Source organism: Caloenas nicobarica, chromosome 19, assembly GCF_036013445.1.
Source record: "Caloenas nicobarica isolate bCalNic1 chromosome 19, bCalNic1.hap1, whole genome shotgun sequence".
Classification (NCBI taxonomy): Eukaryota; Metazoa; Chordata; class Aves; order Columbiformes; family Columbidae; genus Caloenas; species Caloenas nicobarica.
Window position 1 is genome coordinate 7,736,215 of NC_088263.1, and position 24,659 is coordinate 7,760,873.

Below are 24,659 nucleotides of genomic sequence, written 5' to 3' on the forward strand. Positions count from 1 at the left end.
AGCAGCAGATCCGGCATCTGACTCCCTAGCAAAGAGCATCCTTTTTTTTTCCAAAACCATTTTCAAACAGCAGAAAGAAGCAGCAAAAGGCAATTTCAACAGTTGCGATACCCAACTGCTAAAATTGTCTAAGAGTGCATTATCTTCTAACTCAATAAAGAGTGACCAGTACTCAGAGTCCCGGCACTTTGAGGCAAAGAATTTTTCAAGGAAAAGCTGGAAGGTGATTACATCTGTGAAGACAAATGGAAGTATTGTGTGTACGAATACTTTCATATCTGTCTGGCCCTTTAAAACCAAAATGATAGAGTTCATTTGCATTTAGATCTCTTTGGCTCTCTCTTTTCATCTAAAGACAAATCCTCACAAAGGCTGCTTAATTAGACTAAATTAGATTTCCACCTAGTGGCTTGTCATTCATTAGAAAATGCTGTTCTTTTTTTCTGTTTTGGTAATTATAGGCTGGTCTCGCAGTGTTCACTTCAGGCTCAAAGTATGACTTGCATTCATGATTTTGTGCAGATGAGAGGAAAATTATTCAGTCGCATCAAGTCTGCCCATTTTACAAGTTGGATAAAGATCATCGCCGGAGTCTTTTATGTAATGGGGTATACTCTTTCTTAAGTCTTTAATGATTAATTGTAATAGCATATCTCATGGCAATTTTCAAGACTAAAAGCTAAGTACAAACAGTTTGCATGCAAAGCTACTGTACCAGATAGCGGGTGGTTTTCCTTAGATATGGATTTCTGTGGGGCACCCGTGTGCGCGGCCCTCAGTTGTGGGTGTGAGCGAGAACATGGGAAGGGGCAGCTGGTGCCTGTGGTTGGGTGGGTGAAACCCTGGGCTGGATGTGCCAACTGCCTCGTGTACCCGTCGTACATGACCCAGCGAGGGGGACACCCATGTCCCACTTGTCCTCGCAGCCCTCTGCTGCTGGCATTGCACGAAACATCACTCCTAGAGGGGAAAATCTTTCAAATTGAGATGTGATACTCAAAGGTTTCTTGCTAATAAGGCTGCAACTCCCAGAGCAGCTCAGTCAGGAGCACAGGTTAGTGCAGATCACATGTGTAGACATACTCTGGGTTAGCAGCACCTCTATCTGGACTATTTCTAATGAAAGGAGTTAAAGTCACAGTAAGACCCTTGAGCTTCACTATTCCTGGCTCTGAGGGCAGCAGTTTGCCCAGCCACCACCCTTTGCTCTGGAAAACTCTCATTCTGCTGTAGGACAGTATAATAACTTGGTCTGCCATGCTGAACACAGAATACTCACACTGTCTGCATCTCTCCCCGATCCAAACTTGGTTCCCTTTGCTGTCCTGCATGGGCACATCAGTTCCTTGCCTCAGTTTCCCCACTATTACAGCAGGGTTAATGCTCAGTGGCTTGTTTTGAAGCTTAATAATTCAGGGTGAGATTTTGTGGTCCTTCATCAAGCAAAACTTCCTTTGACCTTTAATGTTTATGAAAAGCTTCAAAGATAACTGCCAACTTGCTATTGATAATCTTGGGAGTGGAAGTTACAAGCAGTTAGCGGCAGACAGCCCAGCAGCCACCAGCCCCTGCTGGGATTTCTTCTGCACTAACAAATCCAGATTTTCAGGTGTGTTTTCATAGCAACATTCTTGTTTTCCCAACCATTTTTTTGAGAGAGAGGGAAAATAAGTTTTTCCCTCCACCTTTAAAGAAAAAAAACTGATCAAATTTGCCTTTCTCAAAACACAGAACATTCCCTTTCTCATCTACCTAAACCTGATGTTGAGTTACTGTCCCCCAGAGGCTTTCAGTGGCTCAGTTCTGATGTATCCCTGCACTTTGTAGCTCACTGCCTTCTTCGAGTGTAATCAAACATCAAGCTAAGTAGCAAATAAATCTCCCAATCTCATAAGCTGCACAGCAAGATCATGTAAATGCAAATGAAGGGCTTGATTTCAAGCTGTCGCGGGGGGAAGGAGGGAAAAATGCTGGGCCTTGTCACCGCAATCACTTCACTCTGCAAGTGCAGTAAATCTGCAATAATAATAGTAATGGCAGCGTGACGGGAGGCTTTACTGTACAAGGGGGTGTAATGAAAAGGGGAACAGAAGGTAGGGGAGGAAGCAGGGCCTGGCGGGTTGAAAATGCACCGGCAAGGGGTTTGCAGGAGTCCACAGGGCTGAGCTGCCCAGGACGGGACAGCGCAGCCCCGGCTGAGTCTGAGCAGAGAGGATTCCTGGATTTGCCCAGCATCCCCTCGCAGGGACGGGCTGCCTCAGATGCAGGGAATAAAAACCTGTGCCTCCCTCTCTCATCATACCTCTCTACAGACATATTTCCTCGCCCTCTCGCAGTCTCAGTCATCTTTAGGAAATTACTGCAATGCGTGTCAATGGGCCATAAATACCAGGGGATAGAACACAAATAAGGCCTGCAACAAAACCTGGAGTCCTTAAAGGTTTTTTTTACTTCCTTATACCTTTGCAACGCACCCACCTCTTACAAACAGACCCATTTCCGAGCCTTCCTCTTCCTTCGTGGTGAGAATTTTCCAGCACCATTAGACACTCAAACACAAATCCAGGGCTCAAAAACCGGGGCTGCACAAATCAAACTGTCTGGCAAAGGCCAAGGAGCTCAATAGACCCAACACCACTTGTTCTTCAGCCAGCCAGGGTATCCCACTGATCAAATACCCCAGCACTGCTCTGCAGCCACTCTGAGCATGGCACCCTCCAAACCCAATTCGACCATGAAAATTATCACATCCAAGGGGAAAGGATGCATTAACCGAGTCCTTAAAGACAGTTTGAGAGAGCAAACAAAGCCTCAGCACACATTTCTCGCAGCCCTGGGAGGAGGAGGTGATCTCTGCAGGATGCTCTGGGAACGCTTCAGGAAAAAGTCTAGAGCTGTCTCTTCCGAACGGGCTGGGTAAACAGTATTTAAGATGCTGGATTTTCCTCACTGAGGTCATAAAGGGAGAAAACTTGCAGAAGGTACCCAGAGAAAATCAGGACCGCCTGGGATGCAGAGAGAGACGGTTTTAATTAGAGCCAAGAGGTGGGAAATAAGGCAGAGAAATGACATCTTAATGAGGTTTAATGAAGTTGTCTGCTGATGGGCACAGCTGTCAGACAGATCTGTATTCCAGCCAAGCAGCTTTGTGACAGGCTAAACCTGAATACAGGAAACGGTGCTGGAGCTGGGGAAGAAAAAAAGGACCTTCTGCATCAACTTTGGCTCACTCTCCCCACAGCTTTATGACACAGCACACCTCCAACGCCCCAGGACAAACAAATGAAACCAGCCCATGAGGCTGCAACATCATTTTGCTAATTTATGGATATGAAAGGCTGTAATCTTGGATTACACTGAGCAAGATCTTTTTCCTGCTACTTCCTTCCCATTCTTTGCTTTTATGGGTAAAAGATGTTGGCAAGAAACCAGAGTCTTCCGAGTCCGTTGATTTTCTTCAGGCACAGGTTCTCTCCATGTTCAACATGTAGGACCAAATTTTTTTCTTTAATTAATTATCCAGCACCTTCAGCATTATTTATTCAGTGCAAAGTGACTGTAAAATGCATCCCAATCACAAAAAGAAGCAGCACGCACTCATTTTGCAATGGAATAAATACCCAACTGTGTTAACTACACATGTTCTACAAAAGGGAATCTTTAAATCCTGTAATTTCTTCTGTTCTACAGAGTTCTGCATCCAAAGCTCCAGAAGCAGCATTGCCATGGGTTACAAACATCTTTCCTTTCCTGCAGTTTCTCAGCAATTTTCTCCCATCTGCCACACCTTTGCCGTCATATCCGATTTCTGACCTCACTTAGCTGATCTGGTATCAAAACATGACCCCTGAAAAAAGCCTTTTCTCATGCATCTGAGGAACGCTACACCATTTCCCTTGTATATCAGTGATAACTAATCTAAAAATAGCTAGCGTGCAAATGCCTGTAAATACAGGAGGAATAGATCAGCAGTGAAAGCCACTTTATCATCCCTGGCACCAGTTTATAAGCTTTGCAGGAGCTCCCTAACTCACACACAGCGCGCACATATGGTTTAGCACAGCCGGGTGATATTGCAGTTGTGGCAGCACTAAAAGCCCCCTCGCTCGGTGCCACCGTGCCCCGTGCTGGACAAACCTGCAGGGGACAGGGACAGTCCCTTCCTCCGTCAGAGGCTCACAGGAGGCAGCTGGGGGAATGCAGTCCTGGTACGCACAGGTTGTATCAGGTACCCGCTGAGTCAGTTGCTTTCAAAAAGCTAATTAATAGAGTCTGTTTGCTGTTACGTAGCCTTGCACAGTGCAAGGAGCCTGATGGGCTTTTCAAGTCTATCAAAGGACTTTAGCAAGGCCAGAAAATTCATTCTCTACTGAACCTGAGCTCTTGAAAGTCAGAAGGATACCACACCCAGTATACAGCATCACAAGTGCATGGACCTAACAGGACCGAGGTGAAGCACCTCCCTCTCAGACCCGGGAAGCAAGACCCCGAATTTACCCAAAAGAATCACTGTACAGACCTGCATACTCAGCGATCACAAACTGCCAAAGCCGACAGCCAGTTTATCAGGATCCGTAAAGGAGCAGACTTGTCACAACACGGACAAGCCACCCAAGCAAGCAGGCACAATCTCACCCGTGCACACGCTGGCGAGGAGCCTAGTGCCACAGCCACTGCATGCTTTTAAGTTTTTATGTAGCTGCAGTTAGAGATGGGAGCTGAGAAACTCCAAACTGAATATACCAAAAAATGGCTCCAATCAAAAAAAGTTTGAGGAATTAGGAGCACATTCCAGAGACCTCAACACACAACCCACTGGAAAGGTGTCTCTTTTGGGCAGGGGTTATTAACCCTCGTTCTCCAGGCAAAACTGGCTCAGTGAGTTTTGCCTGAGCTGAGGGTGATGCAGAACAGCTGAAGCTGCTCGGCAGCATCACCTGCGTTTGCTAAGTGCCCTTTACCTGCACACTGGGAAGGGCCCGGCCGGCTGGCAGCACACAGCAGAGCCGTGGCTGCTCCAAGGCCCTGGCCAGGTTTGCACCGTGCTGACTGGGACCAGAACATAAATTTGGGGTTGGATGATGTTCTTGCACAAGCAGCTCTGGTAAGCTGTGCTCCTTATTAACTGTTATACCACCTCAACCTGCCATAGGGGCAAGTGGGAGGTGGTTAATTTTCAGTCTCACTCTCTTGGTCCCTGCAGAAAGAGCAGTGTTCACTCTGGAGCGTAATAACGGTCATTTAAATACCAGTGCTCAATGAGTCACCCATGAGAAGTGCTATAGTAGGATGTAAGCCCTTCCATTCTCCCAACAAGACCAGCCAACACCTACAACCCCTCAGCTCCTCCAACACCCTTTCTCATAGAAAATAGCCCATCCCAAAGCACCCACACCACCCCTCAGGGCTCCGAGGGCTTATTGCCCAGCCCTGCTGTGCTTCTCCCAGCAGGAACACACAGACCCAGGCTGCCAGGCTCTCACCCCTTCCCTTCTCCGCCACTTCCCTTTCAAGCAGCAATAAGGTTTCAAGACACACACATCCCGCAGTGACTTCACCATGGAGATGAGAGGGTAGAGACAAAGCGGGGAGCGGAGGCCAGTTAATCCCACAGACACCACCAGGCTGGGATACACATGGCCTGGGGAAGAGTTCATTTTAAAACTAAATAGAAATGAGGTTATTGAGCTCAAGTTCTCTTCTGTGCTACAAATCTAAGGCTCCGCTCCCCCTTTTTCTTGCTCCTTATGCTTCCCCTGCAACATGCCTTGCGTCTTGATTATTATTCACAGGCAGGAGTGGTGACATGATTGTGCTTGGGGAAGTTTGTGCCAGCTATCTAGGGGGGTGCACAACTTGGAGATGAAATAACTCAAAGGAAAGTTAAGGTTAGCTGCAGAGCCTCCCCTGCAGACACCGTGACCAGGCATCCCAGGCAATGGAGAAATTTAGCCAAACAAGGAGACTTCAAGTCTGTATATATCAAGTCAGGATCACTATTTCCAGCAAGGCTAGGTCGCTTTATAACTCAGGTACAAACTTGTGTGAAATTCAGCACCCCTTTGGCTTCAGCTCTGGTGAAGTCTCATGGCTGCGAGTTCTCCTTTCGCGCTGTCACACTTGCTTGTGTCTGGACAGCGGGATTCAAACCTGTGCAAGTGGATCCAGAGCCACTCCTGGTACTCATGGCCACGTTCTCTTACAGATTTTTCTTTTCAGGGGCTTTAGTTTATTAGGAAAGGTCTTCACACTTCTCCTTTGACTTCACTCTTTTGCAGGCAGAAGTGGGGAAGCCCCTGAGAAACTGCTACACCCTGCCAGGCTTTGATTTTGCATACGGGCTGTACATTCCCAGGACAGATGGAGGAGTTGCTGAAGGTATGACAACACCCCTAAAATACAGACCCGCAAAGTCCTAATGCTATCTGAGACTCCTCAGTGCTCTTCAATACTTCTCATCAAGCTGGAGGTGAAGAACTCCAACATTCACCCACTTTTATTATTATCACCCAAATTGCTTGGTGACTAGTGAAGTTTCGCTGTCATGTTGGAAACTTTTGTAGGATCACACAGAGCCCAAGCAGAGGTGGGTACAGCACCTGCAAAGGGTGATACACGTGGTGGCTTTCATAGCTTCGTTAGAGCTCCTACTTTGTGCTCTCAGGGACATTTCCCCTGTGAAATCAGACTTGCTGAGCAAGCCAGGGAGGAGGGTGAGAACATATCCAATTCAGATGGGAGATGCCTCCACAAGAAACACTGTGCAGAGGACACAAAGTTCACTTCACAGTAAAGCCACGGCAAAATGCAGGCAAGCCCTACAAGGGCCATGTACACGGTGCACAAACACCAGCCTGCCCTCCCAAACAGGAGCTACCCAAGATGTCTGATTCTCTCTCTTGGCCTCTCGTGTTTCCTTCCATCTCCAGCCATAGGCCACTGGAACACAGTGAATCAGAACAGGGCTGATTTAGTTCAGAAGATGCCTCGAGACTACATCACCATGAACCGTGGTGCTCTGAAGGCTGGTTACACCACAGCCCGTGAATATAATTTGTACTACAAGGACAAGGACATTCGGCGCAAAGAAGAAGAATGCACTCGCCTCAAGAAAGGTCCTCTTAAACTGCCTGCAGACATGACTTTTGGCATCCCAGCACGGTAAGGGGGAAGGCTTGGGACCCTTCTCAGAATAAGATTACCCCTTCCTACCCTCACATCTGCATCTCCCCTACATCTCAGCTAGCAGAGTCCCCAAAACAGAAGTCTCCTGAACCTGGACATGCTACAGCTGAAGTCACAGCATCACTCCTGTGTATGATTGCACCTGTGTATCAGATAACCAACTATCTAAATTTAATCTACATGCCACAACACATGCCCATTTCACCTCTGGCACTAAGGGCTTGGAACCTCTTAAAAATGTGTTCCACGCTAGTCCTTTCACTTAAAGGAACATGAAGAGTTGTGAACCAGAATAATGGCTTCTCAGGGTCAGAAAAATCAGAGCCATAGCATTTCTACCTGTTTGTGTTTGTTTAAATACTCTGGTGTGGTTAAAGATCAGTTCAAGTTCTTTATCCCACTCTTTCCCACTTGTTAGTTCACCTGCCTGCACTAGGCAGAAACTGGTACTAGTATAGCAGGATAGAGGCAAAAAAGCTTTTCACTGCTCCATCTTCTGCTTTCTGGGGATCTTTCCCAAGGGTGGAGGGGAGCTGGTACCTGCTGCTCCCCAGCAACCTCTCTAGGAGGGCATAAGCCTACCCATTCATCCCTGGCAATGCAGCAGGAGGTTTAAGGCTTCATACTGAGTCAGGTCTTTTGCATTGCACCATCTTCCAAATGATTTTTATAAAGCATCCAGCATACGTGGGCCCTGCCTTTGGTTCAAACAGGTGCAGCATTTAGAAATGACCCATTTAACATCCCACTCATGTACCAGCTCCCAACCACCTGCTGTGTCGATCTCTCCCAGGGAATTATGCAGCAGGGAGTCCGCGAGGGAGAACATCAGCACCTTGATCAGACTGACTTCTAGGTCTTTCCACTGCCTGTTGTCCACGAGAGCATGATGGTCCAGAAAAGCCAGTGCAAGTCCAGCACAAACACACACTCGAAGCCTCTGCAAGGGGCTCCAAAGCAGCCCTGTGGCTGCTGGAGCACAGAGGGTTTTCTTGCTCTGTGCAGGTCTGGACCAGACATTAGGTTTCATTTTAAGAGCTGGATAACAATCACTACCAGAAAAATAACAGCTACAAATTCTAGAGAAAAGACATGATGAACGGCACTGTGTATTTTACATGATAGTAAATGGGCTTTGCATATGCAAATTGAATGGATTTTAAAATGGTATTTAATGACAATTTTCGTAGCAGACATTAACATTAATTGCATCAAAATGAAAATGTAGCATTAGCTTGCTGTTAGCTGCAAATGCCCCAGCTATAAAGCTTTATCTTTATCAGTATCAGCCCTCACCGATGTGACAGGGCTGCTCTGCAAATTGCAGGCAAAAGGGCTTTTATGTTGCAAAAGTATCCCCCAATGTAGACCAAAATCAACATCAATTTTGCTTTATTTCTTCATAAACAGAGGTTAAATGGCTGCCTGTAAGAAGTCTAGGCACGTTTCAAAAGTTTTAAGGAAAATCTGCAGACCCCACACCAGCAGAAGTAGTGGGAAAGGGCTTTTAATTTAAAGTTATTGTACAACTTGCCTGCTCCCTAATAGCTACCTTTTATGCAGACTGATTGTATTTATCCCTTTACTTTAAAAGCACGTTACACACAAAATCAAATTACTGGAATTACCAATGAGTTTTTATGGCCATTTCGGTAAAAGGGGGAATTTAACACACTTTTCCATGACTGACAAGTTGAAGATAACAGCTTTGGTGAGCACTCCCAGCCCAAGCCTGTCCCTCGTCACAGCTGACCAGGTTCAGCAAGACCTGCCCCGTTAAAAATGACTTGCTTGTCAGTGGATTTAAGTTGCTTCTGCTTTCGGACTCTAAGCCCCATACGACTGTGTTTTAGTGCTGCTAATTGGGAAGGCTCTCACAACTAACACACACACTTGTCTGGGGACAAGAGAACAAGTGGCATACAGTCTTTTTCCACGACTCCAAGCACTTGCTTACCTTTGGAAATACCCACTTTGACAAATATCTCAGGTGCAGGGAGGTTTTTCGACAAGAACAGAGCCTGCATGTCATTCCCTAACCCAAGGCACAGCGCAGACAGCACGGCTGAGAAGGCCAGAGGGCAAAGGTGCTTTCACATCACTCTGGGAGCTGCTGCAGCCACCCTGCCGGATGCCGGCAATGCCGTGGGACAGTCCCCAGAGCGCCAGTGCAAACCCTCCCAGTCTGCACACCCAGCCCCGCTGCAGCTCTTCTGCACATTTGGAATTGCAGGTAATGCCAGCACGCAGCCACAGGGCTGGGCTGCCCTGGGAACAGCAGCACCCGTGCTTATAAAGCCCAAACAACTCCGCAGCTGTCACAGGAACATGTTTGTGGTGTTGCAGCTGTCGGTGGGTGATGTCCAGGGGGCTTCTCAAGCCCTGGCAACATATCTCCAGCCCCTTCTCAGGCCCTGGGCTGCACTGCTAAAGGCTTCTGTCTCCTAAAGACACCAAGGTCAGGAGTTCTTCCCCTCAAGAGTACAAGCTCTCATGGATCATCCCAAACAGAAATGAACACAAATGCTGCGGTTGCTATTATTGCCTTATTAATCACGCCCTGGCCCTGCTGCTCCCTCTAGCACAGCAGATCGCTTATGCCTCTGCTTTCCATTCACCGTGGACGTGTGCTGCATTTCTCAAGGCAGCGTCAGACACTGGAGTGAGCTTTCTGAGGCTTTGAGGCTCTTTCCTTTCCTGGGATATTTACCTTCAAAGGTCACCCATACCCTTCTATTAATTCCCTGTGGGTATCTTCCACGGGAGAGAAGCAGCCCTGCTTTTTTGCTGATTCCCCCCCATTCTCTCCCTCCCTTTTCCCAGAGAAATGTTTGCTACGAATCATGTGGCCAGCTTTGTTGTGAGAGTCATAAAAAGGACATTTTTCTTCTCTCCTTTTTCCTGCTCTTGCTCCCTTTTCTCTCTCAGTATCAGACAGAGATTTATTCCCTCCCTGATGCCTGTGGCATTCGGAGCTGGGAGGGGTCAGGGGAGGCACTGATGGGACGATAATAGATAATACAGTGGTTCCCCAGGGTCTTGTCCAGCACCGTAGCCGATCCATCAGCAGGCAGCGCTCGTGCCAAGGTCAGCAGTAACGAGGATGCGGTGGGGTCCCAGCCTCCCCCATGGGGCATCCTCCAGTCAGGCTCCCCCAGTTCACACTCCGGCTTCTGATCTCTACAAGAGCTGCCTCGTGCAAGCCACAATTTGCAAGAGAGCACGTGTCCACAGAGCTCAGGCACTAGGGTAACGACCACGGTACAGCACACACATGCTCAGCTTCACCTGTCCCAGCCCTCAGCCCCACCACAATCGGGTCTACAGGTTGTAATTCAAGGAAAATGCCCATCATTTTAATACCTCCTCTCCAGGAGCTAAACCCATCCCATCCACGTGTTCTGTGCATGACACATCACTGCAAGAAGTTTGCGGATAGGGTTGCTGTTCTCCTGGACCCAAATTCTAGGTCCTTTCCTTTAAAACAACCCCCAAACACAGTGCTACTAGCAGGTGTATCCAACCCCCATGCTCTTTGTGTAATGATGTTGTTTTACAAGGGGGAGAATCCAGGGCACTGAGCGGGCTGGGTTCTGATGAGACTGAGAGATACTGGAGATCTAAAGACAGAGGGTCTGTGAAGACCTCCATCTTCACTGGTGTCAATACAGCTTGGTATTCAAGGTGTATTTGGAAATTCCAATACATGTCAAGACCCACATTTATCTTCCTAACAACCTTTTCTGTTTGAAGTTCACCGTGCACCGAAATTAGCAGATATTAAATGGTCATTTTTGGAACGAGAAGTAAGCACTAAGATATGGATGCTGTCTAAGGCTAGATTTTAGATTGTATTGATTTGCACAAGGTCACACAAGGAGTTTGAAGACAAAACACACCAGCACACAGTTGGTATCCCAAGCACAAGCGTTGTCCCCAGGAGCTAGCAGCGCAGAGCTCATCCTCAGCATGAACACACTGTCCTGCATTTCCAGCGCTGCTTTTAGAAAATAGCTTCCATTTGCCTTTTAGCAGTGCAAGTCTCCTAATTCTGCATATTGTGTCCCAGAACTTATTCCTGCACACAAGGACCGCACAGCCCATCCTACACCTGCACCTCCTTCAAACCCTGCATGGCCACAACCCCGCCTGCAACGCGCTGCCGTCACTTGGCAGTTGGCCTGTAGGTTGGGCTGACCTTGGGTGTGCTGGCAGGATTTCCCTGGCACTCTGTCATCCCCACGTCTCCTGCCGGGTCCCACCTACCGTCTGCCTTCGCTCCAACCATCCCTTTCCTGAATTTTACATCCCGTTTTCCTTCTGACTTCATCTCCTCCTACCATTCTGCCTCCCGTTCTCTAAAACAGGTCTTAATCCTTTTACAGCTGCTTTGACCGTGTTCCTGCAGCAAACTTATCTCTCGAAAGCATTTGGTCACTGCAGTTTCTCTTCAAATCGTTACAGTTGGCCAAGGGCATCACTTATCCAGTACCTCCCCTTTTCTTTGTATCATTTGCAATCGTCCTAATGCTCCGTGGACAGTTGTCTCACTGGCCTTTAGCAGCTCAGCTGGTACCTTGGCTGTCCCTGCAGCTTCCTGGCTTAACTGACTGCTCTGTCCTTACCCTTCACCTTCCCCGAGAAGGGAGGTTTCAATGCTCATGCTCCTGCTTTGCAAACGGCCTTTCCACCCAAAGTATCCGTGATGTTTGCATGCAGCCAGAACAAAGTTTAGGAAGTTGCCCCAAAGATGTTTAGGTATTTCCAGCATCTTTTTGGCACAGAGAATGCACTGGCGGGTTTATTTTTGAGACATTTAAAGAGCATTTGAGGTCATAATATATGGCCCTGGTGAAAAAAAAAAAACAGAAAAAGAAAAAAAAGAAAGCTAATCTTGCCATAGACCAGCTGCAAAGATATGTAAAGAAACTACTGAAGAGCAGAGTTTGTTTCTGGAAAACACCCACCAGGAAAAGCTGGACAGGCAAGAAAGACTAATATTACAGCAAGCCCATACCTGATCCACAATCACTGGAAACCAAACAAATACAGAGAGTGTAAAGCCACAAAAATCCAAAAGATTGGAGCAAACAAAAGTTTTAGAAAAAAAAAATCTGAGCACTGACAAAGCAAATCATAAAAATGTAACATAGTGACTGGAATCACTGTCAGGCTGAAGGCACCAGAAAAATGCAACCAAGTTAAAAAAAATATATAGGACTCCTATCAGTTCAGATAATTGCATATCCTTTCCAGTTCCACAGCAAAAAGCACTTTGTGTCTCTGCCACCATTCTCACATTGCTAAGATAACAATTTCTATTTCAAGAATCATTTTCTCCTGCTGGAGACGTTCCAGGCTGGGTACGCGCTCGCATCGCTGCAGGTGCATCAGCTACCGCGGAGCTCACACCCTCATCCACCTGATTGCGCTGCCTTGTGCCCGGGTGGCCGCAGCATCTGGGTGGGCAGAAAGACCTGTTACCCCCGTCAAAAATCCTGGGTGCACTCTGAAGATACTGGTTCTCCTTCAGTGTAGTTATCTACTGCAGTTGTAATAGTTTCTGACTGCTTCAGGCTCCCGCATTAGAGGAAAATAAACAGCCAAGTCATGGTTTGGCTTAAGGTTCAAGGTCCTGCACGTCAGTCCCAGAGCTGGGAAAAAAAGATCTAAGGAATGGAGATTTAGGTCCCTTGTCACACTGGATAGGAAAGTAATTTACTCTCTCACACAGGCTGTTGTCCATGGGTTTTATCTCCATTGATTACGGCTGGCTGGAAAATTTCTACCAAAACTTTTAGCATGTAAAACCACTTCTTGCCACAAGTGCACTTTTTCCCTTGCAAACTTCTGCTTTTGCAGTCTGTGCACTGAAAACCTGCGTGAGGGGGAAATAACCACAGAATCTTTGTTTTGTGAAAGCAAAGCTTTTCAGCCCTCGTTGACATCTTTTCCTTTCAAAAAAAGTCATGTTCCCACCCAGCCAGAGAGATTCAAGCACAGGATGGAGGTCAAGGGGAAGACTTTGCTCTTTGATTTGTTTTGCTCAGCTTTGTGGAGTTTTTTTTCTTTTCTTTTCTTTTTGTTTGTTTTTGGTGGGTTTTTTTAACTCATCAGGATGTTCTGCATTTCTTGATGGCTGCAGCCTGAGCACTGTTCACTCTCAGCCATGGATTGAGACCTCCAGGCGGAGGTCCCATAATCACATCCCATCTGAGTTTCTCAGAGGGTAACAGCAGATTTCCAGGCAGTAGACAAATGTGGTGAAGACAAATCCAAATTATCTTCAATTAAGTCAGCAAAATGGCATCTCCAACCCCAAAATCAATGCTAATACACAAATTCCAGCTTTTGAAGCCAAGTATTTAATGGGTAAGAGCTGGCTCAGTATCTCCCCTGCAAGATACATGTTTCCCTGTGTGCATTTAGGACCGTTCCAAGCAAACATCTCACTCCAGGCCTGGGAGGGAATAGTAAAGCAAACTGGTGCTCTCGTAACCATGTGTACTCCTAAGTACAGCTATGAGCATCTGATAAATCTTTTAAAGTGCATGTTTACAATGGATTTTATTCTTTTTACTGTTCTATACATACGAGCCCTCTGAGCAAAATAACAGATCCTCTGACACTTAGAAGAAGCCACTGCCACATTGGCTGCCCACAGTGAAATAATTTATACTGTTATTTCCCCATCCAAATTACAAGCACTGTAAAGAAGCTTCAGAAATTCAGAGTAATCAGTATTTCGACAGCACAGATCCTGCAGCTGCCAGGCGGGTGGAAGACGCCTTATTTCAGCTGAGAGTTTTTCCAGCCCAAAGACTGCAAAAAAAAGAAAAAGATTGGTCCCTGAGTGTTTTCTACCAATTTTTCTCTTGTTATTTTCTTCAGTGGTTAATGGAAAGTGAGGACAAGCGGAGATCATTTAAAAATGATCTTTCAGGCCTCTCCATGGGTTTATTGCCAGGACCTGTTTAGAGCACCATAAAGCTGTAAGGAGCCTATAACTTTACTGTATAGTCCACAAGCTCCTTAGGAAAATGAAGAGCCTTTACATGCACACACAGTTTGTTTTGCCATCTCTTCTTCTCCTTACAAACACACCTGCACATGTAGGGGGACAACCAGAGCCACTAATTGAATTCACTCTTGTGAAAGCATTAACAAATTGTGACCTTTTATAGAAATTTCAAAGTCAAGAATTCACCACTAACCGCACATCCCTCTTCTGCCATTCACCCTTATGCAAAACCCACAAACAATTAAAAGAAATAACCAAGAGCCCAGCGGCCCTCTTTCCTAATTAGCTGCAGGAGGCGATGCTGGGGAGTGTGGTTAAGTGCTTCAATTACCTCGGCCCTCCTCGCTGCCCTCGTTAGAACAGACAGGTCCACTGGCCAAAGGGGAACAATTAAGGCAAGGCAGAGCCAGGCAGTTTGCAGGGCGATGCCGGGGCCGTGCTGGCTCTCGCACGAGGGCCAGAGCTGTAATCACGCCCCAGATTCCTGCTGGGCTACACAGAGACAAATTAACGGTGGATAGATTGCTAGCTCCAACCCATCAGTAACGAGGGAGGAAGGGAGACAATATAGCAGTCCAAGGGAGCTGTAATCAGAGTTTTCCTGTGCTATCAGCCCCCTTGCAGGGCAGAGGGAGCTGAGCATTAATGTCTCACCACTGCCTGCATCAGTGGTACCCCAAAGCCCTGAGGCAGCATCACAGAGCCCAGCTTGTGTTTTATTTGCTGAAGATAATCTGCACCAGCTGCACCGAGGAGCCCCGCGCTCCAGAGATGCTGGAGACCAAACCAGTTCCCAATAAGAAACCAACCTGAGCTGGTGGGAGCTGGTTTGGCTCACCCAGCCGCGAGCCAGGGGAAGATCTCTGTATGGACGCTAATACCCCAGGGCAAATCCTTCCCATCATGAAGTACACAAGAAAGGAATACAAGGTGGTGACCCCTGCAGATGTTGACCCCAAAGGGAGATCTTGGCTGTGCAGCAAAAGCACATCGTCTTAAATGGAAGGACATCTGCAAGGACCAAACCTCACTGCAACCTCACTAACCTTTCAAGAAAGGGTTAAAGTTTCAGGATAGCCAGTGCTGTTGCAGCACAGGTTTAATATCACAACAGGAAAAAAATTCAGTTATAGGATTTATCTGTTGCATAAGCACGCGTGCAGGGCCAGATCCTGTTGCCACTAAGGTGCCATTGAAATCAGAGCAGGGTTTTTGGTGCAGCCCAAAGAGCTGCGCAGCTGCTGGAGCCCATCCTGAATTCTGCAGGAGCCGTCCATGCTGCCTGGGGAGCCACCCGGAAAATCCAAGGGCTGAAGCTCACGCTAAAATATTTACAAGTCCCTTTGCTTTTGAATAATATAAGAAAAAGGCAATCACAAGTCAAGTTTTTATCCTTTTACAACACAACTTAGCAACCAAACTGACTGTACCTTTTAAGCTGCTATAAACCCCCTTCCTGAGCAAAGTCCTTTGTATCCACTTTTGCCAAGTATTCTTTTTTTCAGCTGATAGATAAACCTTTGAAAATAAGTTTGAGGGGAGAGTGACAACCTTGAAACCTCGAGAGCAGCGTGCCATTGACGGGTGCCGCTCCCTGAGCCGAGTATTATAGATAGATTTTAATTTCATTTTAACAAAATAGCTGTCTCCAGTGGAAGAAGCATCAAGAGCTAAATGAGGACCCATCTTGAGCTGAAGCACATTGAACAGACCTCAGCACTGTCATTGATTTTCTGGGAAGAAAAAAACCGCCTCTGGCTACTAAACCAAATTAGTAGTCACTGATGACCAATTATTTTGCCCCACTGTGAACGGAAAGGCGTACTAAAATTCCAGTTTGTCAGACCCAAGGCTCTCTTCTCAAACACCTTTCAACAAGCGTGTACCAAAAGTCCCTCAGATGGTTCTGACGCCTTCCTGTTTTCGGCAACTTCTCCTTCTCCAAAGTTTTAATGAGCTGCTGCTCTGAGGATGGCCTGCCAGAAAGTGAGCCCTTCCCAACTCAGTAGCGCACTATTTGGCATGGCACAAATCACAGCTGTCAGAATTTATACACACATACACAAAAAAAGTGTCAGCCTAATGTTTGCAAATTATAATTACCATTTCTCTTGCATGTCCCTGGTGCCTTCATTTTAGATAAATCCCAGCTCTGAGGTATCAGCTGCAAAGCACTGAAGGCTCATATTGAATAGAATAGATTTAACTAGTTTGTAGCTCATTTAAGGCCTACACTGTTTTATTTTAATATTGTTAATACTTTATTATACTTTTTAAACATTGTTTTCACAGTAAAATAGCCTATTAGGAGGCTGCAGCTTCTTTTCCAAGAGATTTCTGGCAGACTAGCATACCACATTGTATAACCAAGTTAGCAGGCGCTTGTCATTTCAGTTGAAAATAGGTCTGTACCCTGACTCCTGAAAGTAAATTAGAGAGAGATTCTATTAAAGAGACAGGAACTGTTTCAGGGATAATAGTTTTGAAAATGTGCACAGATAAATTTTAAAATATTTAGGAAATGTCAACATTAGAACTGGCTCCAACTATTTGACTATAAAAGGAAGCATCTGATTATTTTTTTCCACAATTATAAATAATTTGTTACATCCTATCAGAACTTCTATCCCTTTCCTTTTTGTGGCAGGGTGCTTGTGCCAAAACAAGGAGATCTGAGTTACTCTGAACGAGATGGATTTTAATCTGCAATAAGCATTTTCAGGGGATGCTGCCCCCACTTTCCACACTGCATCCACAATTACAGCAAAATCTTCCCAGTTCAGAGGGGTGACATCTGGGCAGGGTGACAAAAAGAAACGGAACACACAAGCTGTTCAACCCTGTCCTTAAGTAACACTAAGGCGAGAGGATGTTTTCCCAAAGATCAGTTGCAAATCAGAAATACTGTCACACTGCCAGCAGCACCAGTATCAGGGCCAAAATGCCACATCCACTCTGATGAGGTCAGCGTTTGACCTACAGAGAAAAAGCTGCCTTGCTGAAATTTCTCTGGTCACCTTAGTCAAAGAAATGAGTTACCTGATACCTCCTACTCTTCCCCGGTTTCTCAGTATTTCTCTCAAAGGAGGCAGGAAAAGCCAGACGAAGCCTCACGTCCTGCAGCCCCACCAGAGCTTACATGTGTAACTCAGCACACGAGTCACTCCCACCAGTTTCAAAGAAGTAGTTCATGCACGTATCATTCCAGGCATGGTTCTATACTTTGCTGGATCAGGACTTAAATGCGATTAATCACACAGCAGGGAAGAATCTCTGAAGAGCATCAACCCAAATGTGTCCTTTCAAGCATTTACTTATAAGCCAGCTGTGGGCTAATCAGTCACCAACTGGCTGGTCCACTGGATATGGTAAAAGTCACCTCCATAGAGATGTGAAAACACATTCAGGTACCACAAAAATCAATAATCAAACACCACGCACAAAGGCTCAGTGTATTCCTGCATCCCTGCCTGCTATTCCTGCACACCAGGAAAGCTCCTTCCTTGGAGAGCAAAGGGACAGGCCAAGGAAACAAGAACCATGCGCTTGTGCCAGGACTACCAAAATTTACACCATGCAATGAGACTGGAGACCCACCCGGACAATACACACTCAGCCACAAGTTTGCCACATTTCTTTTATATCCTTTGTAAATATTTTGCCCTGCTCTGATCACTACGAAATGCCAAATGGGAAAGGAAGGAGGGGAGATAAGAGGGGACAAAGGGTAAATGTCGGTGTCCCCTTTGGCACAGGGTGTCTCCAGACAACAGTCCGGAGCAGCACAGCTGATTTGTAAGCCAAGCCTTCAAAAAGCCCTGCAGCATGTGATCTGTGAAACAGGAGGTCTGCAGAAGGATGTCTCCTCTGATATGAATGCCCCCTTGGGATGTATATTGCTGGATCGCACATCTAGCATCATTAGAAAACACGACTATAGATTAGGCTGTTTTGAAGCATGCGGTGTGCAATAATTAAGTAATAAAAGTCACCACAGGGGTGAAGGAACAAGAAACAGAAGAGTTACTATTTGCATACGTGCTGCTGGCACCCTCCGTGATTGTCAAATATTCTCCAGGCTGCTAAAAGCTGGCTGCTACCGATTTTGGACCCGCTCCTGCCAAAAGCCAGTGCATTTCATGGCACATGGGCTCTCTGCAGAAAACCACCATCTGATGGAGCTGGTGGCCCAGAAGCAGCCCAGCAGTTGGCCCAGGTCCCCAAGGTCTTGCAGCTGGTCCAGACAGGCAGGGAAAGCTCTGCCTTTTTGGTGTAGGAGCTGCAGCTGAAGGCAACACAGGCTACAGGTGGGAGCAGAGCTGGGGCTGATGGCTCCACACTGTCAGCAGTTGCTGCTGAGATGGGAAAAATCCCTCCCCAGCAAGATGTGCAAGGACGAGGACTAATAGAACTTAAGCTTGATATTCTCCATCACCTTCAAGTGTCTGCTTCTGGGGGTAAAGAATAGCAGCATAACCACAGCAATAAGTGATATGCTGTCCTCAAGGCAAGAACCCTGCTGCTGCCACTGCCAGTTCTGCTCCCACAGTGGCTGATGAAGTTAAAGTATCTCACTTGCAAGGAGCAATTTCAGGCTGCAGCTCTGCCACAAGCTGGTCAGGTTAACACCAGCTTGGAGCAGCTGAACAGGACACTGGCTGACAAGCAGCTGCCTTTTATTTTTCTATCTCTCCTTTTTTTTTTTTTTTTTAATAGGATCATGGTCATCTGCAGCTCATCTCTGCTGCTGTCCCCTCCTGGCCAGGATGCTCCCGGGTACCCTGTTTCAAGGGGCAAATACCTCAGGTCTCTGCAGCTGCGGCACTAGACCTGGGCTCAGCCGTTCAGCTCCCCTCTCTGCTGCAGACACCTCACCATTGAGTCCAGTTTTATCCCTATTCAGACTGCTTAGAACAGCACTTACTCCTCTCATCAAACCATCATTGCATCTGCTTGCAGCTTTTTGATGTACCACAGTAGTGATATGTTAATAGCGAAAGCAATTTTATTTTAGCAAAACACACTTTGCGCCCAGCAGTTCTTCCCAGGCAGCTGCCATGGCTGTGGCAGCCTGGAGGGGACCAAGCTCCAGGGTGGTAATGCAAAGCCTTCCCCAGTGCAAGGATTTATCCATGTTCTCACCAGTCACATCTTCCAAAGGGCAGAGCACGGGGAGGTAAATAGAGGCATTAGCCCTGGAGATTATATTGTTTTCTTTTCAATGTTTTCCAGGCCTTCCACTCCCATTTTTGACATCCTCCAACACAGATACAAGGAGCTGTGGATGGAGCAGCAGAGAGCACTGACAGTAGCCCAGCGAGTGGAAACAAAAAAGGTAATAATACTCCAGCACAGCACTGCTACCAGGCAGAAACTCCCACTGTCCCACCCCACAACAGATAGGCTTCTTCCAGTTGGGAAACCATCCTCCCTGACCACTACAAGGCTGGTGAAGCCTCCCAAAGCTCAGCTGCTTCCCAGCTAAGATGAGCCCGGCTCCAGCCAGAGCACATCCTGGGGGGCGATGCTGTGGGAGTGAGCGCTAGCTGTGCAAATCACAATGTGTGTGCCTGAGAGTGCTCTGGAGACAAAAAGGAAGGGTTAGTTGGTGGTTTGGGTCGTTTTTTAAGTATTTTTGTGTCTGGAGATATGTACAGGATCTGAGCAAACTTTTGCAGGTGCTTTGGCCAAGGCCTTTCAAAGGCTTAGACACCTGTCCCACAGAGATACTTTTCTAACCAGCACTAAGCATCTGTCTGCACCAATATGCCTCTGGTCACAGGATGCCCAGTTAAACTCCTGGTTTCAGTTAGAACAGAGGCTCTGGTTGTCTTTTCATCACCGCAATACTAAAAGCCCCTTCTGTAACAAAGAATTACGTTTCAAATTATCTGGTATTTATGTCATCCTCATGGCAGGAGCCCTGCAGACTGTCCTTTGAACAGCATCAACTCTGCTCAGGTTACCTGTGACAGTGGACAAAACAATAGAGCAGCCAACAAGCATTGGCAGTTGTTAGAGTGCAACTGTGCTGTTATACCAATATTGTAATAACATTTAAAAGGAGCCAATGACTGTTTTATTAGTTAATGGCTCAAAGAAGAGTCAAGCTAATATGGTAATGACCAATTTCAATGGGCTTACTGCCATCACAAACTATGCTTTATAGTTGAAGTACAAGAATACAGTGTTCTTAATTAGCAGCTACTGTATGAATACGCAAGCCTAGGATGTTGGAAAGTACATCCCTACCTTATCTATTAACAACCAGTAGTTTTAATCACTAAGTTCCCTCCATCAAGCTCCTGAAACCTCCAGCCACCAATTACTGAGTTAGGCAACACAAACCTACATTCTGGACCACAGAGCAGACAGATTCCGCAGGGTTTCACACAGTGGCCAAAACATTCCCCAGGTACCTGCATGGGCTTGTGCTGGGACTATCAAGCACCACAAGCTGCAATTAATCAGGAAAGTAACATGCACAGGACAGCCAGGAAACCCCCCAATGGTGGGGATGGTGGAAGTGACTTTCCCAGCTGGTGATGAACCGTTTGGAACACAGGGCTTCCTGCAGGCAATGGTCATGTCCCTGGGATGCTGTATAAAACTTGTATTGAGAGCTGGCAGCTGCTCATGTTTTCCTCACCAGTATGTTTTCAACATCAGTATTAGCCACATGGATATGAAAAACTACCCGGATTGGGCACTTGTGATCATCAGCCCAAAGTGACTTTGAGTCTTGTTCATCCCCGTATCACAACATCGCATGACACCAACCTGATGGATGTAGCTGTGCAGCTGTTTCAGACCATTCTTGTTTACCTTTAGTTACAGAAAGACAAAGTGCGTGAAACTCGCACGACACTTCTGCGAAAAAACCCACAACCTGCCAAGGAGGAGTCCTTCTGGCACCTGCCCCACTTGGAGAAGGTATGGAGCACTTGATTGAACTCAAGGACACCCTCTAGCCTTGTCCACATGCCCTGATAACACTCTTAGCACGCAACGAAGGTAGACATGAGGCTCTTGCCTCTGAGACCCAGACCCTAAAATACTCCCACGCTGGATGTATTAAAACTTCAATCCCTTTTGGACTTCGAGGTGGGATGGTTTTTGCAGCCATCAGCCCTGGAAGATAGGCAGCAGTTGCCCAGATAAGGGCCTAATGACTTATTAATATTTTCTAACTTGTATGCACTTTCACAAGCTTCATCAGATGAGAACCCTCTTTTTGTGTCTGCCTGATAGTACTGGGGTGGCCTTTGTTCTCTGCTGGTGTCCCCACAACCATCCTACATGAGCAGAACTATCAAACCTGCATTTTGGTAACCTGCCATTTTACCAGCTCCCACCATAACTAATTCAAGCCACGCCAGATGTTTCAAGCAGCATTTTCACACAATAGCTAGAGATTTCCAGAAAGCCTGCAATCTTGATACCTCTCTAAACTACCTGATTGACAATACTCACCCTGAGACTGAGCAAAGGGTCTGGCCAGGTTACAGATGTGCGTGACATTTCCTTTAATTGATCCAAATAAGAGCCAAGGTGAAGATTTCTTGTTCCAGCAATGGGATTGGAACATCTCCCTGAATTCATCTGCTCATGCTGCTGCGCTCTGGGGTACTTGTTTGAATTCCATTGGCTTTGTTTGTGGTGTAAATTACAGGGACACTTCAAGTGAAGAGCTAGGGGGCATTTTAGAAAGGAAGGGAACAGAGGTGGGCAAGTGGAATGGAAAGGAGACACCAGAAAGTCTGAAAGCATTGAAACCCTGCAGGGAGTTTACATGGTCAAAATCATATCTGGCATTGATAGATATCACTGCAAAAAGCCCCTCAGCCCTCCACCCGGCCCTTGCTCTGAAGGGTTGGGGGGTTTTCTTGCCACGCTGTTGATTTCTAACCATGGTTTAAAACAACTAAGAAGCCTTGTGACTTCCTGAAGCTAATTTACTTGTACAAGTTGGAGAGTTTCAACCAAGAAATGTTTTGCATCACCTTGATGTATTCCTCTTACGTTCTGTCTAAGACTGTCCGATTAGCATATGTCAGTAATCATTTATCCCCGCTGCCTGTCAGCACAGAGCTGCCGCTGCGGCTAGTGTCAGGGAAAGAACATGACCGATCACTGTTAAACAGATTGTGTAAGTCACACGAGATACTGGGGCAAGGCTCCTCTTTAGAGCTCCTCTCACCCCAGACCTTGCCATCACTATTCATTTTTCAGCCTGTGTTTTTCTTCGTGCTTTCCCTTTTTCCCTCCCTGACTGTGTTTGGGTTCCTCCTCCAGCCACAGATCTCAAACCTGTGAGTCTTTTCTTCTCTCTGCCTTTCTCCTTCCTCTCCCCTTCCTTCCCAGGAGCAGCATCCAGGGGAGGAGGAATAGCTCATTTTGCACAGCCTCTGCAGATTTTTTTGTACTCCTTTCTCACTACATTAACCTGGAAGGTTTGCAGATCTAACAGGCATGGCCCATGTTGGAACTTGGATCAGGAAATTAATTGCTCGGTTGAGTTTCAACGCATAGTTTCCTCCATGGAAAAAATAAGTTCTCTTGAACATCCATAAACATTTACCCAGTTCAAATCAGTAACAACCCAGAGAAAGTTTATTGTTTCCAAAGACACTTGGTACCCTCCAAACTGCGCTTTAAGCATCTCTGTAAAATTGGGTTCTACATCGGTGGTGGTGGAATGGCCTTCAAGGACAAGCTGGCCTAACCCTTCAGCCAAACCCAGGGACTCCAGGAATCACTCTCAATGCCTCTTTCACAAAGGTGACGACAGAGAGCAGTGCTCCGAAGAGGTGAGAGAGCTTGTTCTTGCAGTGTTTCTGTCCTCATGAAACTGCTTTCTTAGGCTCTTCCATGCTCTGGCTACTATAGAAATTGCTAATGACCTTGGAACAACTTCAGATTCTGAGAGCCCATTGCCCTGACCACAGCCCTACTTTGGATTATTTTTCCATGTGACCTGTGGCTGGTGCAAGGTGCAGGGGTGTGACATGTCCTCAAGCCACTCATCGTCCTTCTTCTCACTCAGTTGCTGCCTGTCATCTGCATATTGTGACATATTTGATAGTCACAATCCAAACCAGCAAGTCAACGCTGACCACTCCACAATAGATTTCCAAGGCTCTGTCACCTCAATCCAGGAGGATTCTGGTAGCAACACCTCATGCTTCAATGTAGGACAGAATTCACCCGTGTGTCAAAATAGCCTCACGTACCACGTGTCACTGACACACACCAGGGTTTTTCCTTTGCTCGTTAGAGAATTCCAACTCACACAGACATTCAAGGTGGCTTTCCTGGGAGAAGAGTCTTGTTTACTTGACCAAACAGGGAGAGGAAAGAAAATGCAGCAACTTTGGACAACACTTTTGTCAACATGCACTGCCTTCCCGAGCAGATGAAAAGAGCTGTGCTCGATGCACGATATGAATAAGCGATAAGCAATTGACGAGCGAGTGTTCGGGTACCTTGGCAAAAGACTTAATTTGCAACCTGGCACAAAATCAAAGGCTCTGTCAACGGCTGAGCGGCTCTCCCGCGTGTGCCTTGCGTTACCTGGGAAAGCTCTGTCAGGTAAACTTCCACTGAAAGTAATTAGAGGAATCCCCACTGTATAAACTTTGCAGCAAAATTCTGGGCTCCAGAATTTGATTCTCACCAGGGATCCGATATCTGCTCACAGCCTGATCCTTCATCAGAATTAACAGTTGAGGTTTAACACATACACACAAAAATGTTCCACATTTTTTTTTAATGCCTTACCTCTATTTTTGTCTAAAGAGTTGAGCTGACAAGCACAGCTCATGTAATCTTGCAACTGTTTTCTTGCCAGAAAAGCCATAGATTCTGCTTAAATAACCTGGGCTTGATATGTGCAGCATGTGGTGGGCTAGCTTTTCAGACACCGTGTTTATCCTCCCAGGTTTGAGGGCAGCAAAACTTAATGAAGTTGGAGTGTAATAAAACTTGTCTCCTAGAGCCTAAATCATGCTTAAGGAATAAAACTATGAGTTCAAGAGCTTTCTGTCATCATGGCACCAGATCAAACCTCCCTTCAGCTGGGATTTTGGCTGACCAAAAAAAAATTTTTTAAAAATACTGTCACCTGATGGCTGTTCAATGTCCACCATGAACTGATGAGTCCCAGCCCAGCAGTGACAACTGGCCTTCCATGCTAACCAGCCTATAACAGGCACAATGCAAAAAGAAAATACAACAGATTTCCAAGTGGGTAGCAGAGACCCAGCTACCCTGAGCACAACCCCTGCGTTTCTCCACTGATACCACAGCAAAGATGTCACCTCACACACCACAGCTGTCCTGTGACCAAACGCAGGCTCCGGGCCCCAGTCACCATCACTACACTTTCTTGCAAATTCTGCATGTTTTCTTGTTTTGCCTAAACAGCTTAAATCACAGCAAAGCACTTCCACGG

At 46.5% G+C, this 24,659-nt stretch overlaps 1 protein-coding gene across 1 annotated transcript in view; it reads left to right on the top strand.

Moving 5' to 3' along the window:
• Positions 1–22,597, top strand: part of CFAP77 (cilia and flagella associated protein 77) — a 52,197-nt gene extending 29,600 nt beyond the window's left edge. The window contains exons 2-6 of the mRNA XM_065648769.1: positions 6,279–6,378; positions 6,930–7,161; positions 19,439–19,541; positions 21,038–21,139; positions 22,571–22,597. Coding sequence (XP_065504841.1) covers positions 6,279–6,378; positions 6,930–7,161; positions 19,439–19,541; positions 21,038–21,139; positions 22,571–22,597 — 564 coding nt within the window. The remainder of the gene's footprint in view (positions 1–6,278; positions 6,379–6,929; positions 7,162–19,438; positions 19,542–21,037; positions 21,140–22,570) is intronic.
• Positions 22,598–24,659: the final 2,062 nt, after the last annotated feature.